Source organism: Pan troglodytes, chromosome 10, assembly GCF_028858775.2.
Source record: "Pan troglodytes isolate AG18354 chromosome 10, NHGRI_mPanTro3-v2.0_pri, whole genome shotgun sequence".
Lineage (NCBI taxonomy): Eukaryota > Metazoa > Chordata > Mammalia > Primates > Hominidae > Pan > Pan troglodytes.
In genome coordinates this window covers 101,952,968-101,971,621 of record NC_072408.2, presented here as the reverse complement: position 1 = coordinate 101,971,621, position 18,654 = coordinate 101,952,968, and the positions used below count along the sequence as shown (strand labels likewise).

At 42.7% G+C, this 18,654-nt stretch overlaps 1 protein-coding gene and 1 pseudogene across 3 annotated transcripts in view; one reads left to right on the top strand and one right to left on the bottom strand.

Annotated features, from left to right (window-relative positions):
* The window catches only part of FGD6 (FYVE, RhoGEF and PH domain containing 6), a 136,682-nt gene that overhangs the window by 89,500 nt on the left and 28,528 nt on the right, over positions 1 to 18,654 (top strand). For all 3 annotated transcript variants that reach the window (XM_054663413.2, XM_016924004.4, XM_016924003.4), the window contains one exon: positions 14,435 to 14,485. In XM_054663413.2, the coding sequence (XP_054519388.2) occupies positions 14,435 to 14,485 (51 nt within the window). The remainder of the gene's footprint in view (positions 1 to 14,434; positions 14,486 to 18,654) is intronic.
* Positions 1,728 to 2,392, bottom strand: LOC104001649 (large ribosomal subunit protein eL14-like; annotated as a pseudogene).

The following is an 18,654-nucleotide window of genomic DNA, read 5'->3' as shown; positions in this document are numbered from 1 at the left end:
ATGTGTTATTTTTGTAAGGGCCACTTTTTGTCTTTGAAGGGATCTTTTGTGCATACAAAAATATTTAAGGATTATGAAAAAACTAAGTCTTTTTTCATCTTCTACCATCCAGAGATGGCTATCACATATCCTTTTAGTTTTTTTCCATCTACCTGTGCTATATGTTGTATAATTTGTTTTTCGGAAAAAAGCCTTTCATTTGTGGAAGGTTATTACATTAGTGTTGAAACAAGTTAAATCAGTAAGGATCCTGATAGAGAAAATATAAGATACAGGAATTTTAAAATTCCTCTGATAAGTCTTTTCCACTTATGTAGTTAGAAAAAAATAGTCCTTTGATTAAATGTGGATCAGGTGGTTTCTTTGATCTTGTTCAAAATATTTATGTTATATAAAAGGCTACTTTAACAACATATTATATTACTTTTTCTCGTTGTCTTTGCCTTTAGGATGATATTAACTGCCTCTAGGTTTTAGAAATCTAGGATTTCTCATGTTGGTAGAAAATGAGATATTTAAAACATCTGTTATAGTGTTCTGAAGCTATAAATTTGAGCTATGTACAGGCTAACAAGCACATATAAAAAAGATCACAATTAAATTAATAGATGACTTTTTTTCTTTTGAGATGGAGTCTAACTCTGTTGCCCAGGTTGGAGTGCAGTGGCACGATCTTGGCTCACTACAACCTCCACCTCCTGGGTTCAAGTGATTCTTCTGCCTCAACCGCCCGAGTAGCTGGGACTACAGGCACGTGCCACCATGCCCAGCTAATTTTTGTATTTTTAGTAGAGACGGGGTTTCACCATATTGGCCAGGCTGGTCTCGAACTCCTGACCTCGTGATCCACCTACCTCGGCCTCCCTAACTGCTGGGATTACAGGCGTGAGCCACCACGCCCAGCCGCTAATAGATGACTGTTTTTTAAAAACCCTTACGGAAAACTTCTGTTTAGCAAGTATTTATTTTAAAACCTAGGGCTAATTGTTTGTATCAAAGTTATTTTAACACTTTCTCTAAGGCAGAACTTGATTTAAAAAAAAAAAAAAATAGGGCTGTCCTGCACTCCAGCCAAGGAATCTAGTTATCTAGTTTCTGACGAGCCCAAAGGTCTCTGATATAAGGCAGTTCCAACCATGTAAATTAGGAAGATAATGCAACTCAGAATTCAGAATTCATGTTGTAATTTGCTCAGTTCTTGTTCTGTTGCAATTCCTCTTTTTTTATTTTTTATTTTTTTGAGACCAAATCTCACCCTGTCACCCCAGCTGGAGTGCAGCGGTATGATCTCAGCTCACTGCAACTTCCGACTCCTGGGTTCAAGCAATTCTCCCACCAAAGCCTCTCAAGTAGTTGGGGTTATGGGTGCCCACTACCACGTCTGGCTAATTTTTATTGTTCTGTTTTTTTCTTTTTCTTTTTCGAGACTGAGTCTTACTCTGTCGCCCAGGCTGGAGTGCAGTGGTGCGATCTCGGCTCACTGCAACCTCCACCTCCCGGGTTCAAGCAGTTCTCTTGCCTCAGCCTCCTGAGTAGCTGGGATTACAGGCATGCACCACCATGCCCAGCTAATTTTTTTGTATTTTTAGTAGAGATAGGGTTTCACCATATTGGCCAGGCTGTTCTCAAACTCCTGACCTCAAGTGATCCACCTGCCTCAGCCTCCCACAGTACTGGGATTACAGGCATGAGCCACCGTGACTGTCCTTTGTTTTTTGTTTGTTTTTTTAAAGAACCTTTATTGTTTTTATAGTTGCCTCGTATGCTTTCTTGCCAGATGCCTTTGGAGGAGGGGCTTTCTGGGCTGGAGCTTTTTGACCCTTCTGAGCTTTTGGAGGAGGTGCTGCCTTCTGGTCTGTGGCTTTCTGGGCAGGAACCTTCTGGGCTGGAGCCTTCTTGCCCACAGCGGTCATCTTTTTTGCTGGAAATTTAGCAGCAGCTGCAGCAGCACCCTTAGCAACAGGTGCTTTTTTGGGAGAAGCTTTCAGGAGAGCTGCCTTTTGAAGCTTCTTAACTTCATTCTTGATTATTCTGTCCCTCATTTTCTTTGCCTTCCTAACTTTAAAATGATCAGAATCTGTCATCTTGGCTTTCCTTTCTCTGGCTTCAGTCTTCCTGGCCCATTGTGTGGCTGCCCATTTTGTATTGATGTCTACCTTCTGCCAGGCTTGTGGGACATACTTCTGGTGGGCACTGTATGGAAACTTGAGGATGAAATCAGTGAGCTGCATGTACTTGAAAGGCATGGCCTGTCTCCTCACTTTAGCGCAAGGTCCACCAACCAAAGCCCTGTTCTGATCAATAACATCTATGATCACAATGAATTTTCCAGATGAGGTCCAAAGGCGACGTAGGTTGCCCAGCCAACCTCCATGAAGTGCCTGAACACCATATTGGCGGCAGTCGTTGAGAAGGAATTCATTTTTAATTGTAGTTGTGAAAAAGGTATTTTGAGAGATAGTATTGAATAAATTGTATCCAGGTATCCACAAAATATAAATATTTATTTATTTATTGAGACATGGTCTTGCTCTGTTTCCCAGGTTAGAGTATGGTGGCAGGATCATGGCTTACTGCAGCTTCAACCTTCCAGACTCAAGAGATCCTCCCACTTCAGCCTACCAAGTAGCTGTGGCTACAGGCATGCACCACCATACCCGGCTAATTTTTTCTATTTTTTTGTAGACATGGGATCTCACTATGTTGCCCAGGCTCATCTTGAATTCCTGGGTTCAGGGGATCCTTCCACCTCAGCCTCCTAAAGTGCTGGAATTATAGGCATGAGCCACTACACCTAGCCATCCATGAAATATTTTAATGCTATGGAAAGTGTTTAGGGTATATAAGACAAGCACATTTCATCATCGCTTCTCGGCCTTTTGGCTAAGATCAAGGGTAGCACATTTCATCCACCTATTTTATTAGCTTAGAGCTTTTAAATGTAATCTTAGTTTCTCTGTAGAACAGGAGTTCTTAAATTTTTTTGTGCCTAGATTCTTCTGGCAGTCTGATATAGCCTATGAGCCCTTCTCAGAATAATTTTTTTTAAGTGCTGAATAAACTACATAAGATTAAAGGGAAAACCAACTGGGCTGAAGTACAGTTATTAAAAAAAAATTTTTTTTTTGCTATACCACATCACAGTAATAAAATATTTTTTAATCGTGACATAGTAATTAATGCATGCACTTCTTTAGTACTGCATTAAATAAGATCAGGTGGCAGATGTAATAAGTACCATGATTTTGAAGTAGGAGTGAGAGGAGTGCTAAGAGGGATAAGATGTCTGCCACAACTGTAATATGCTATAAAAATATCTGTGGTGATAAAGTCACAGATATCACTGATACTGTTGTGGTTTGCACCTACATTTATGATGGAAGAAAATCCTATTTTACACGTAGAGGTTAGTGAAAATAGGGTGGGTTTGTTTGTGTGCCTCTTTTTGCCCTCCAAGTTTGCAGATACCCCAAATTCTACCCATAGACATTGCTACAAAGCCATTCTTTTTCCAATTCTAAGTGCAGATTTGACCCAGATTTCCTGCAAGTAACCAATTGCCTCTGTTGCTGGGACTTGTCTTGGCAGAGCTATAGCAAGCAGAATCTGTTGCTAAAGTTGCTCTCACAGTTTTTGTCAGAATCACGGGCTCTCATCAGGACCTGTTTCAGTTGGAGAAAACACTGAACTTTAATCAAATTTGAACTGTGGTGCTTATATTTGCTTTATTCTTCGCTTGGCTGTTAGGTAATAAAATGTGCTTATCTCCCTAAACCTAAGTTTGCTTTGTTGATACTCAGGGTGGTACAGACCAAATATGGGTAAGAGCTTCTTTTAAGTGTGGCTCGACTGTGCCAAGGCCATTTCTGTACACTTAAGATTCCTGCTTAATAAACTGGCAGCTACTAGAAAATGTATCCACTAAGAAAAGCAGTCTCAGGCCAGGTACGGTGGCTCACGCCTGTAATCCCAGCTCTTTGGGAGGCCAAGGCAGAAGGCTCCATTGAGCTCAGGAGTTCAAGACCAGCCTGGGCAACATAGGGAGACCCCACCTCTTTAAAAAAAAAAAAAAATTAGCCATGCATGGTGGCACACACCTGTAGTCTCAGGTACTCAGGAGGCTGAGACAGGAGTATCGCTTGAGCCCAGGAGGTCGAGGTTGGTGGAGGCTGCAGTGAGCTATAGCACTCCAGCCTGGGCAACAGAGGGAAACCCTGTCTCCAAAAAAGAAAAAAAAAAAGGAAGAAAGAAAAGCAGTCTCAGACAAGTCAAGTCAAAATAGTGTGTATATTGGCCGGGCGTGGTGGCTCACGCCTGTAATCCCAGCACTTTGAGAGGCCGAGGCGGGTGGATCATGAGGTCAGGAGATCGAGACCATCCTGAATAACACGGTGAAACCCCATCTCTACTAAAAATACAAGAAAATTAGCTGGGTGTGGTGGTGGGCGCCTGTAGTCCCAGCTACTTGGGAGGCTGAGGCAGGAGAATGGCGTGAACCCAGGAGGCGGAGCTTGCAGTGAGCAGAGATAGCGCCACTGCAGTCCAGCCTGGGGGATAGAGAGAGACCCCATCTCAAAAAAAAAAAAAAAAAAAAAAGTATATTGACTTTTGCAGTTTGCCTCTTCTTAGAACATTCTGGATATGCCTAGCTAGACTTTCCCACTAAAAAGGGACCTGGGGAGATACCATCTATCATGAGATCTGTGTCAAAATTTTGCCTTAGGATGAGCCTGGAGTTGGGTTTGGTTTGTGAGTTCTGTGGGGATGCCGCCTCAGGACCAGGGTTGTGTCAAAGTCTAGGATAGATCAGGGCTTCCTTACATAATTCTTGGACAAGGATGCCTGCAAGCAGTTCTCCGACCTGAGCCTCCCGAGTAGCTGGAATTACAGACATGAGCCATCACACCCAGCTAATTTTTGTATTTTTAATAGAGACAGGGTTTCACCATGTTGGCCAGGCTTGTCTCAAACTCCTGTCCTCAGGTGATCCTTTCCTTGCCATATTTTGTGCCCTGGTGAGGAGGGGGTGCATTGGCCCAGGAAAGGGACCTTTTCTAATTCACAGAAAGGCAACCTGAGAGCCCAGAAAGATCACTTTTTTTTTTTTGACACAGAGTCTCACTCTGTCGCTCAGGCTGTGCAACCTCCACTTCCCAGGTTCAAGTGATTCTCCTACCTTAGCCTCCCAAGAAGCTGGGACTGGAGGCATGCACCACCATGCCCAGCTAATTTTTGTATTTTTATTAGAGACGAGGTTTCACCATGTTGGCCAGGCTGGTCTCGAATTCCTGACCTCATGTGATCTGCCCACCTTGGCCTCCCAAAGTGCTGGGATTACAGGCATGAGCCACTGTGCCCCTCCCGAGATGACACTTTCTAACTTAGGCAAGCACCACATCTATAAGAGGTGGTTCTAGGCCACATACAGATTCAAGGACTAGAATTGAATGAGTATTTGAGAAGCAGAAGAATTAGAGCCAAAGGCCAGAGCCTTTTTTTTTTTTGAGACTGAGTCTCGCTGTGTTGCCCAGGCTAGAGTGCAATGGTGCAATCTCAGCTCACTGCAACCTCTGCCTCCCAGATTCAAGCAGTTCTCGCACCTGAGCCTCCCGAGTAGCTGGAATTACAGACATGAGCCACCACGCCTGGCTAATTTTTGTATTTTTAGTAGAGACGGGGTTTCACCATGTTGGCTAGGCTGGTCTCAAACTCCTGTCCTCAGGTGATCCAACTGCCTCAGCCTCCCAAAGTGCTGGGATGACAGGTGCGAGCCACTGTGCCTGGCATAGCAGATCTTCTTCTAGGTGCAGGGGCTACAACAATAATTAAAATCAGGCTTTCTGTCCTCAGGAAGGCCACAGTTTTAGCATTTGTGCATAAAATGATACCTTATATTATAGTACTATTTACTTAGCTTCTAATATATTCATGACATTACATATTCTCATTAAACTTAACTTAGAATTTTGGAGTTTTATTGTTACTTGTCAAAATGATTTTGTGTATAGAAATAAATAGGATATGTACATTGTTAAATAATATTCTGGGAGGCAAATGCCAGTGCATACATATTCTAAGGCATCAACAATTAAAGTTACACAATACCATTGCAAGAATAGATCTATTAATTTTTTTATAAAAGGAATTATTCCTTATGTAATAAGGAAGTAACTTGAAATGGACTGTGTTTATAAGAATCTAATGTATGACAAAGTAGGAAACTCAAGACAATAGAAAAAAGATTGTTTATTAAATAACCTATTAATAATTTGAAAAATAACCAGCCTGGCCGACATGGTACAACCTCATTTCTACTAAAAGTACAAAAATTAGCTGGGCATTGTGACACACATCTGTCGTCCCAGCTACTGGGGAGGCTGAGGCAGGAGAATCCCTTGAACCCAGGAGGCAGAGGTTGCAGTGAGCCAAGATCATGCCACTGCATTCCAGCCTGGGCAACAGGAGAGACTCCATCTCAAAAATAATAATAATTTGAAAAACAAATCAAGGTCCCTACATTAATACATATACTACAAATAAAATCAGAGCTAAATATGAAGAATTATAAAACTGGCTATTTATTGAAACTCTAAAATGAGGACAGGATGAAAGATAGTTTTGTAGGCCCAGAAAAATTAATTATAAAGGAATATATATATATATATATATATATATATATATATCCTTTTTTTTTTTTTTTGAGACGGAATTTTACTCTTATTACCCAGGCTGGAGTGCAATGATACGAACGCAGCTCACTGCAACCTCCACCTCCTGGGTTCAAGTGATTCTCCGGCCTCAGCCTCCCTAGTAGCTGGGATTACAGGTGCCTGCCGCCACGCCCGGCTAATTTTTTGTATTTTCAGTAGAGACAGGGTTTCACCATGTTGGCCAGTCTGGTCTCAAACAACTGACCTCAAGTGATCTGCCCGCTTCGGCCTCCCAAAGTGCTGGGATTACAGGGGTGAGCCACAGCAGCCAGCCTGTAAATGAAAATATTGACACTTTTCATTTCATTTTATTTATTTTATTTTTTGAGGCACCTTTGCACCATTATAATAACATTAAAATATTATAAAAGTTTAAAATACAGTCAAAGTAAAAAGGCAAACAGCACATCAGAAAATATACCTCTAGGAAATTTTCATTTCAGTACAAATACTAAAAATAGACATCTAGACTAAAAATAGACATCTAGACTAAAAATATGAACAAATATAATAACTTAGAAAAAAAGAGCACATAATAAATATATAGTGGTGTATTGTGTCCTTCGAATGATAACTATCAAATAAAACAGGTTACCAATTCTATTAGCAATAAAAAACTGCAGCACACAAAATTGGCATTTACTGAAACTGTTATTCTCATATATTTGTATTAAAAGTTTCACATCCCTTTAGGAAAGGTTTTTTGTGATATGTATCAAGCACCCAAAAATAATTTAATATTTTATTTTATTTTATTTTATTTTTGAGGTGGAGTTTCACTCTGTCACCCAGGCTAGAGTGCAGTGGTGCGATCTCGGCTCACTGCAACCTCTGCCTCCGGAGTTTAAGCAATTCTCCTGCCTCAGCCTCCCGAGTAGCTGGGACTATAGGCGCACACCACCATGCCCTGCTAATTTTGTATTTTTAGTAGAGACAGGGTTTCGCTATGTTGGCCAGGCTGGTCTTGAACTCCTGACCTCAGGTGATCCACCTCCTTCACCCTCCCAAAGTGCTGGGATTACAGACATGAACCACCATGCCCAGCCTAAAATTTTTTTTAACTTTAATTTTTTTCTATATCACAAATCATGAAGCAAAAAAAATACTAAATAAATAAATAAATAAATTATTCTCCCTGATCCCAAGGAAAGAATCTGAAATATGGAAGAAGGCATGCTTTATTTATTTATTTATTTATTTATTTATTTTTATTTATTTATTTTTGAGATGGACTCTCACTCTGTCACCCGGGCTGGAGTGCAGTGGCGTGATGTCAGCTCACTTCAACCTCCGCCTCTTGGGTTCAAGCAGTTCTTCTGTCTCAGCCTCCTGGGTAGCTGGGACTACAGGCGCATTCCACCACACCCGGCTAACTTTTGTATTTTTGGTAGAGATGGGGTTTCACCATGTTGGTCAGGGAGGTCTCGAACTCCTGACATCGTGATCCTCCTGCCTCAGCCTCCCAAAGTGCTGGGATTACAGGCATGAGCCACTGCACCTGGCCTATTTTTTTATTTTTATTTTTGTTTTTTTGAGATGGAGTCTTGCTCTGTCACCCAGGCTGGAGTGCAGTGGCACAATCTTGGCTCACTGCAACCTCTGCCTCCTGGGTTCAAGCGATCCTCCTGCCTCCACCTCCCTAGTAGCTGGGATTATAGGCGTGTGCCACTACCCCCAGCTAATTAGTAGAGACAGGTTTTTGCCATGTTGGCAAGGCTGGTCTCAAACTCCTGACCTCAGGTGATCTGCCCACTTCGGCCTCCCAAAGTTCTGAGATTACAGGTGTAAGCCACCACACCAGTCGACAGTGCTAATCAGTGTTACTTATAAATCCAAACCCATTAACTTACAAAAGTAAAAGAGGACAGTATTTATAATTATGCCTGGACAGCAGGTATAAGGCAGGACTATATGGGGAGATAAGGTTGTATTGCCATCCTACTTACGTAAATAGCCAAAACAAATTAAATGCACTAAAGAGCTAATAGAACACCTAAGTACTGTATGATATACCCCTAGGATGGTTTTTAAGTCAAATCAAGCATTTATAAAAACAAGGAAATAGTTTAGTAATTGTTTTTCTCAGAGATGTTCATAGTTTAAGTTTTCCTCATTATTTAATTTTTCAAATTTTTCATTTTTTATTTTATTCAACAAAATATGTTTCATGATATTTTGGAATGAGAATCGTTACAGTTTTCATTCTGGTTCAGCCTAGTTATTTTATGCATGAGGATATTAACACACAAAAATGCTATGGGGCATGGCCAAAGTCCCATGCCTCAACTAGATGTGGCTGGACCAGGCAGAGTAAGCATTTCTATCTTTATTATTATTATCATCATCATCATCATCTAAAGACTTAGAGATGGGTCTCACTATGTGCCCAGGCTGTATCCTCCCACCTCGGCCTCCCATAGTGCTGGGATTACAGGCATGAGCCATTGCACCTGGCCCAAGAATTTCTGTCTTCTAATTCCAGAGCAAGGGCTCTTGACCACTTCACCAAGCTGCCTTGAAGTGTCAGTATGTTTTGTAACTTGACACTTGATGCTTGTTTTTGGTATTTAAAATGATCAGTACTTTGTTTCACAAGTCAGGCTAATTTTAGGTTGTTTCTTGCAAAATCTGAAACTTCATAAAACTTTACAAAGTCATATTGACTAGACTTACTTTTCTCTGGATCCCATAATTCTGTATGTGTTGCTGATCCCACTACATATTTATGGAGGAAAGAAGAAATCTGAAAAATACAAAGCAAGACATGTCCTCAAATTCAAAACACTTGACTTTGGAATGTTATCCCTCCTATACACTCATTTCCTCTGTGCTTTGCTGCCAAACATTTCTCAGTGCACGGTCCAGGAATCTGACTGGGTGTTGAATGCAAAAAGTCCCAGATTCCCACAGATGACTAATTTTTATTAATAGTTAACAGGACTTCCGACTAGTTTCTGCTCTAAGTTGGTTATGTATTGATTAGGTAATCAATGAGTGGTGTTAAGGCTCCCTGGGAACCCTTATACAGAAAACTTAGATTTCCAACAAGATATAGTATATATTGGGTCCTCATCCTTTCTCTCTCTCTCTTTTTTTTTTTTTTGAGACAGAGTCTCGCTCTGTCATCCAGACTAGAGTGTAGAGGTACAATCTCGGTTCACTGCAAACTCCACCTCCTGAGTTAGCAAATCTCCTGCCTCAGTCTCCTGAGTAGCTGGGATTGCAGGTGCCCACTACCATGCCTGGCAAATTTTTATATTTTTAGTAGAGATGGGGTTTCACTATATTGGCCAGGCTAGTCTCAAACTCCTGACCTCAAGTGATCTGCACACCTCAGCCTCCCAAAGTACTGGGATTACAGGCATGAGCCATTATGCCTGGCCTTGGGAATTTGTTGTTGTTGTTGTTGTTTTTGAGACAGAGTCTTGCTCTGTCACCCAGGCTGTAGTGCAGTGGCATGATCCCAGCTCACTGCAACCTCTGCCTCCCAGGTTCAAGCGAGTCTCCTGCCTCAGCCTCCTGAGTAGCTGGGATTACAGGCATGCGCCCCCATGCCCGGCTAGTTTTTGTATTCTTAGTAGAGACGGGGTTTCACCATGTTGGCCAGGCTGGTCTCGAACTCTTGACCTCATGATCCGCCCACCTCGGCCTCCCAAAGTGCTGGAATTACAGGCATGAGCCACTGCGCCCGGTGGCCTTGGGCATTTTATATGAGAACAAAATTAACTTGTACTGGCACCGTGGCTCACACCTATAATCCCAGCACTTTGGGAGGCCAGGGTGAGAGAATCACTTGAGTTCAGGAGTTCAAGACCAGCCTGGGCAACATAGTGAGACATCATCTCTACAAAAAATAAAAAACTTAGCCCAACGTGGTAGTACAGGTCTGTTGTCCTAGCTACTTGGGAGGCTGAGGTGTGGGACAGCCACTTGAGCCTGGGAGATTGAAGCTACAATGAGCATTGATCACACCGCTGCACACTCCAGCCTAGGCAACAGAGCGAGACCCTCCAAAAAAAGAAAGAAAAAAAAAGGCAGCTTGCATATCCCTAGAAGTTGCACATAGTATGTTGTGTTCCAGTTAATTTTTTGCTACTCATGTTGGGTGATGGTGATGGAGTTAATAAACTTTTATTAATCAGTGATGCCACCTGGTGGCCAGAGAGTACATTTTGTAGTGTACCTACATGCTGAACCAACATCTGCTTTTTTTTCCTTTGATAAAAATAACCTCAGTGGCATTTGAGGCAGTTTTATTAGTGAAGTTTTGAATAATGCTCAATTTGTTTTGGCAGGAACAGAGAGGTCATAGAATACTACCAGTCTAACATGGCAAACTGAAATGACTGCTCTCCTCGTTGTTATTAGGAAAGCTTCTGCCGAATACCAGGTCCTAAGTGATAGGTGGTTCCCTATGACCAATATAGGCGTGTCTGTCTGGTCTCCTTTCCTGGGTTTCACCTGGGTTATAACAGTTACTGGGGCAGCTACTGGTTTCCTGTTCCTCCCATCTGACTCAGGGTGATCAGTCACATTCTTATGCTGCAGTTAAGGCCCCAGGTGATTCTTAACTGTTTAAGGAGATCCAGGCCCTGCTCTCTTTGCCAAGGTAAAAGTTCTCAAAAAGATATACTGCAAGAAGATGCCCTAAAAACATGAATGGATGGATGGATGGATTGATGGATGGGTGGATGGATGGATAAGTTGGAGAGTTGGATTTTGGAGACCATAAAGATATTTTTAAAAATTGGCAAGGAGGGTAAACCTAACTCCGTTACTTCCTTGATTAATAGCATGATGTTGCAACGTGTTAATGGTGGGTTTTCTGCTCAGTGTATTTCAACTGTGTTCATAAAAGTTCATGTTTGAGTACAAGCAAAGAAAATGCAACTTAGAAGTTTATGAGGCTCAGCACAGTGATTCTGAGGTCAGGATTTCCTAATATGGACATCTTCTGGGGAGCCCTTTTGGTTTAGAGAAATGTCTCTGTTTTCATGGATATACTTCTGTATTAAAAAACAGAAATTTAAGACAAACTAGGAAGTCGCCATGAGTCTGATATTTAGGTAAATCTGCATTCCTTTCCACAACAAGATATAGTAACTAACAGCTTAAGGAAAATCACTTGATTAATGAGGTAGCTTAGGGTTTGAGAACATCTAATAGGGAGGGTAAGTTTGTCTCCCCAACCCTGTCAACTGTCAGCCATAGAAATGTTAAATGTTTGCACTCACCAGACATGGATTATGTAATATATTGAATGCATTCTGAGTGGGGTCAGAGTGAGAATATTTATTTTCATCTCCAGATGGGGCTAAGTATAACATATAACTTATGTATTTTGTTAATTTGGGAATTTTTTATTTTTTGTGTGTGCCCACTTCATTTTTCCTTTATATTTTGGGGGGGATGCTCTCTTCGTTCAGATTAAGATCTAAATTGCTAGCGATGGTCTCTGGCAAGATAGAACCTATGCCATGGCGCAGGGAAGCTTAATATGTTTATACATAACATCTCACCATGGCTTATTGCCAGTGCTGGATATTTATAATGTGCACGTCTAGACTCACACAGGCTCTTAGATCACTGTCTCAAAGACTTACGAAGTTTCAGCACGGGGCACGTGTTTGTGTCATCTGTTATGTTTGAAGATCTGGCACCAATACCCCTGTTTTCCTTTGTTCCTCTGAGCATGATGTCATAAATCCATGAGATGAAGTTGTATCTATTCCATAATAGTACTAACTAGCAGTTGGGTCTGATAAAGATATATTCAGTCACTGAACACACCTTTCCTCCTTTCATTTCCTCGGTTCCCACTGGCATTAGAATCGGTTTCAGCATTTATTGCCTTTTACCTCAACTAAAATACAATCCTATCTAAAAAATAATATATTTTTGGCCAGGTGCAGTGGCTCACTGCCTGTAATTCCAGCACTTTGGTAGGCTAAGGCAGGAGGATTGCTTGAGGCCAGGAGTTAAAGACCAGCCTGGGCAATAAAGCGAGACCCTGCCTCTGCAAAAAAACAAAAAAGCAGACATGGAGGCACACACCAGTAGTCATAGCTATTTGGGAGGCAGAGGCAGGACGATTGGTTGAGTCCAGGAATTTGAGGCTGTAGTGAGCAATGATTGCAGCACTGTGCTCCAGCCTGGACGACAGGGTGAGACTCTGTCTTGAATGAGTAAGTGAACTGTTTTTATTCAGTAAGCATTTATTGTCCCCTTTGTGCAAAGCCCCTGACTAAGTGCTGTGTGAGAGAAAGATGTGTCAGATGACTTGCTCACAAGGAGCTTTGAGTCTAATGAAAAAGAAAATGATAGAAGCATAAAGTGAGACTGCTGTGTCATGTGTTATTCAAAGGCAGAAAACGTTTCTTTCAAATGGAAATTTTGTAAGAGAAGGGGGATTTAAGAAGAGCCTTGAAGAGTGTGAGTAGAATTTGTATAAGCGAGACAGAGGAAGGGATCGAGAAAAAGGGACTATTAGAGACAAAAAGTGTGAAGCCAGGGGGACACATGGGGAGTGTTTAAGGGGTTGCACAGATCAAATTTAGTCAGAACAAAGGGCCCATTTTAGGCAGTAGCAAGAGAGAGAGAAAAATCGATAGGGACCATGTAGCAGGGGGCTTTAAATTCCAGAAAGGAATTTGTATTAATTTAACAGGTAATGGGAGGCCATCCAGCATTTCTCAACAGAGAAGGAAGTATTGCCTTGAAATTCCATGACTTTCCTTGGTGTTAAAGATTTATTAAATATAGGTTCTTCTATTACCTCTTTCCTGTATTATAAGTACTACTATATACCATATTGCTTATTTACAGACTATCTTCATCCAAAGCAAGGTTTCTCAACTTCAGACCTATTGATATTTGGGGTCAGATAATTTTTTTGTTGTTGCAGGGCTGCATTATAAGATATTTAGCAGCATGTCTGACGTGTGTGTGTGTGTGTGTGTGTGTGTGTGTGTGTGTGTGTGTGTAGTAGAGATGGGGTTTCCCCATGTTGGCCATGCTGGTCTTGAACTCCTGACTTCAAGTGATCCACCCCCTTTGGCCTCCCAAAGTGCAGGATTACAGGCATCAGCCACCGAGTCCAGTCTGCATCTCTGACTTCTAACCACTAGCCACCAGTAGCCCCCGCTTTTCCCCTGTTATGACAACCATAACTGTCTTCAGACATTGCCAGATGTACCCTAGGGGGCAAATTTGTCCCCATTTGAAAACCACCTGTTTAAATACATATATTGAGTTCCCTTGGTGTCCTGAGCATTGTTAGACTCTCAGATTAACAAATCCAGGAGACTTTTAGGGATTGGATTAATGCCTTAGAATTTTATACTAGACGTATGTCTGATCTCAAGATTAAAGTACTTCCTATGTGTTGGGATAAAAGCTGAATTGGGCATTAGGAGACCTGAATTCTTATGCTGGCTCTGCCACCAAGAGGTTGTGTGAGTTGGGTGAGATCCTTTGCTCAGTAATCTGATTCCTCATCTCTAAAATAACCAATGTTTCCTCCAAGGCTTTTTCTAGCTCTGACTCTATGTCTTGATTTCAAATTGATCTCAGGGCTTTATTTTTTCACATTTTTAGAAAGTTAGCACAAGTTGGACTAGCATGTATATTAACCAGCAAGACTAATGAAGTATTGAAAAAGAAAGATATGTGTTTGGGGCTCACTGGTTTATTGTACTTAAATACTTTTTTTTCTTCTTTTCTAGATTATTTGAAGAATCTCATAGAAGATGCTGGAGATTACAGAGACACTCAAGGTAAATAATTTCTGTGGTTGCAGAAGTTTTTATATTATGTTTATTTAGGTAGGGCTAGAAAGTAAAAATATATTGATAACAAAATCCATTACAAACTCTCTTCATACGACTTGAAGGGCAGGTGCGGTGGCTCACACCTGTAATCCCAGCAGTTTGGGAGGCCGAGGCGGGTAGATCACCTGAGGTCAAAAGTTTGAGACCAGCCTGGCCTACATGGTGAAACCCCTTCTCTACTAAAAAAAATACAAAAACTAGCCAGGTGTGATGGTGCACGTCTGTAATCCCAGCTTCTTGGGAGGCTGAGGCAGGAGAATTGCTTGAACCCGGAAGGTGGAGGTTGCAGTGAGCCGAGATTGCGCCACTGCACTCCAGCCTGGGCGACAGAGCGAGACTCCTTCTAAAAAAAAAAAAAAAAGACTTGAGGCTTTCCTGGAAACTCCATTTTGAGCAGATTAACATAGAACCAGATAAGTAGTAAAGCAGTGCTGGGGATAGGTGAGATGATATGGGCAGGGGAGACCCACGGCCAGCCCTGCATGGGAACCAGCCTCTTGCGACTGTGGAGCCAGCGTGGTGGCTGAGGTCAGGAATCTTTGCCCTCCTGTGCTCAGTCACTCTGTGCCCGTGCCATATTCAGTTTCCCTAGAGGTCCATTTCTTTGTCTTTCAAAAACAGGGATTGAACCAGATCTGCAAGGTCCTCAAGCTTCAAAATCATGAGTCCATGAAGTGACTAAACTACAAAGCAGGGATGAGTCTAAAAAAGCATATTATTCTGGCACTGTCTAACAATAGGATATTAGCCTTCCCTCAGCCCTAGTAGTACTTAAGGGAAACAATCCATTACAACATGAGGGACTCATAGCTAGTGGGATAATTGGAGTTCCTGTGTCTGTCTGCCTGTGTCTCTCTCCCTCACAATCTCTCTCCCTCCCTCTCTCTCAGATACACACACATACACACAGATTAATTCTGTTTGGGTGTTTCTGTTTATTCCCAACAACCTCTTTCAAATGTCACAGGTATACCCCTTGTTCTTTTTTTGTTCGAGACAGAGTCTCACTCTGTCACCCAGGCTGGAGTGCAGTGGCACGATCTCGGCTCACTGCAACCTCTGCCTCCTGGGTTCAAGCAATTCTCCTGCCTCAGCCCCCCAAGTAGCTGGGACTACAAGCATGTACCACCATGCCCGGCTGATTTTTGTATTTTTAGTAGAGATGGGGTTTCACCATATTGGCCAGGCTGGTCTTGAACTCCTGACCTCAAGTGATCTGCCCACCTTGGCTTCCCAAAGTGCTGGGATTACAGATGTGAGCCACCATGCCCAGCAACGCCTGGGTCTAACTGCAGAAACATATTAAGCGAGTCCATTAATTTTATGAATTTTGATCACATTTTTTTTTTTAATTTTTTGAGACAGAGTCTCACTTTGTCACCCAGGCTGGAGTGCAGTGGCATGAACACGGCTCACTGCAGCCTCAACCTCCTTGGCTCAAGTAATTCTCTTGCCTCAGCCCTCCAAGTAGTTGGGATTACAGGCACATACCATCACACCCTGCTAATTTTTATATTTTTTGTAGAGACAGGGTTTCACTATCTTGCCCAGGCTGGTCTCGAACTCCTGAGCTCAAGCTATCCGCCTGCCTCAGTCTCCCAAAGTGCTGGGATTACAGGCATGAGCCACCACACCTGGCCTGATCACATTCTTGTATATCCTTTACATTTGCAGAGTAAAAAGTGAACATTTTTAACCCTTTTTGTAGAGATTCTTATATATTCTTTTAATCATTTTACTTCTCTAACATCTTCTGTTTGTGTACATTATGCTTTTAAAGGCGGTTTTTTTTAAAGGAAAAGCTTGTGGTTGGGGATCTGACAAGTTTCCTGTCTTCAGTGATTGTATCTAGTTAATGAAGAAGTTTATAATACCCATCAAATAAAGAACAAAGCAAATGACTTCAAAGTAAGGGTGCACCGAGCAGGACAGAATTATTTGGATGACAGAGAAAAGTGTGAAGGTTAAAGAGGCAGGGAAGCTTTGCAGGAAAAAGTAGGACTGGAGATGAGTGGGAGAGTGGGTGAGAGGAAAAATGAGCATTCCCGACGGCAGCCCCTCTCGTGAGGATGCAAATTGTACATGGAATTTATAGAATAGAAAGAAAACATCTGTCCTGGGTCCTGGGCTTCTGCCTTCAATGAAAGTGAGTTATTAGCTCCATTTTACACATAAAACAAATTCAGGGTCAGAGATTAAGGAGTTTATTTAAAGGAAATTACATGTGACAGCAAAGACATAGATGAGAAAACCAGTGAACAGTGAGGCCCACTGTATGGCCAGAGGCACAGCAATCATATGGTGAGCAGTGGCCGGGCGTGGTGGCTCATGCCTGTAATCCCAGCAATTTGGGAGGCTGAGGCAGGTGGATCACTTGAGGCCAGGAATTCAAGACCAGCCTGGGCAACATGGCAAAACCCTTTGCTACTAAAAATACAAAGATTAGTGGGGCATGGGGGTGCATGCCTGTAATACCAGGTACTCAGTAGCTGAGGCATGAGAATTGCTTGAACCTGGGAGATGGAGGTTGCAGTAAGCCGAGATCCCGCGACTGCACTGTAGCCTGGGCGACAGAGCAAGACTCTGTCTCAGGAAAAAAAGAGTGGTGAGCAGTGTGGATGAGACTTCAAGGGTGAGGGAAGGTGAGGCAAGAATAACTTTGAAAGGTAGGCAGAAGAGTTAAAGGAATAGAGGCATCAGGGCCTCTTAACGGGATGACGTGGGGAAAGTAGAATCACAGAATGGAGTAGGGAAGGTAGAGCTTGGGAGACCAGGTGACCAAGTAGCAGCAGCAGCTTTGTCATCCATTAAATCTTAAGGCATCTCTCCCCTGTCCACCGGGAATTCCAGCAGGCCAGAAAGCAGGAAATGTGTCCACGGTAACCTCTTGAACCTGCTGTGAAAAGGGTACCAGGCGCCGTAAATTCTGATACATGGCTGAGCACCGTGGCTCACACCTGTAATCCCAGCACTTTGGGAGGCCGAGGCGGGTGGATCACCTGAGGTCAGGAGTTTGAGACCAGCCCTGCCAACATGGCGAAACCCCATCTCTACTAAAAATACAAAAATTAGCTGGGCATACTGGTGTGCGCCTGTAATGTCAGCTACCCAGGAGACTGAGGCAGGAGAATTGCTTGAATCTGGGAGGCGGAGGTTGAGTAAGCCAAGATCATGCCACTGCACTTCAGCCTGGGAGACAGAGCAAGACTCTGTCTCCAAAAAAAAAAAAAATTCTGATATATAGTCAGGGTCTCTATATAGGGAAAAACCTGCTTTCCTTTAATAATAGTGATGATGGTACATCTGGAAAGAATACAGGCCAGGTGTGGTGGCTCACACCTGTAATCCCAGCACTTTGGGAGGCTGAGGTGGGCGGATCACGAGGTCAGGAGATCAAGGCCATCCTGGCTAACACGGTGAAACTCTTTCTCTACTAAAAATACAAAAAATTAGCCGGACGTGGTGGCAGGTGCCTGTAGTCTCAGCTACTTGGGAGGCTGAGGCAGGAGAATGGCGTGAACCTGGGAGGTGGAGCTTGCAGTGAGCCGAGATCGCGCCACTGCACTCCAACCTGGGTGACAGAGCAAGAAAAAAAAAAAAGAATACAGAAGCCTCCACGGCTGGTACCAGGAAGACAGTCCTTTGATAGATTACAATAACTGGGCCAAAACACCTCAACCCCTTTTCAGAAATTGATTTATTGTTGTTGTTTTTGTTTCGTTTTGTTTTGTTAAGACAGGGCCTCATTCTGTCACCTAGGCTGGAATGCAGTGGTGTGATCTGGGCTCACTGCAGCCTTGACCTCCTGGGCTCAAATGATCCTCCCACCTGAGCGCCCCAAATTGCTGGACTGCAGACATGAGCCATGACACCCAGCTAATTTTTGGATTTTTTGTGGAAACAAGGTTTTACCTTATTGCTGAGGCTGGTCTCGACCTGAGCTCAAATGATCCGCCCACCTCAGCCTTCCAAAGTGTTAGGATTACAGGCGTGAGCCACCGCGCCCAGCCACTCTTTTTTTTAGTAGTCCTTTTTTTGATGACCACTGTCACTGCCACAGCAGCCTCAGGAGGAGATGCTTCCCTCTCTAACACTCTACCAGTTTTTCTCAGTGG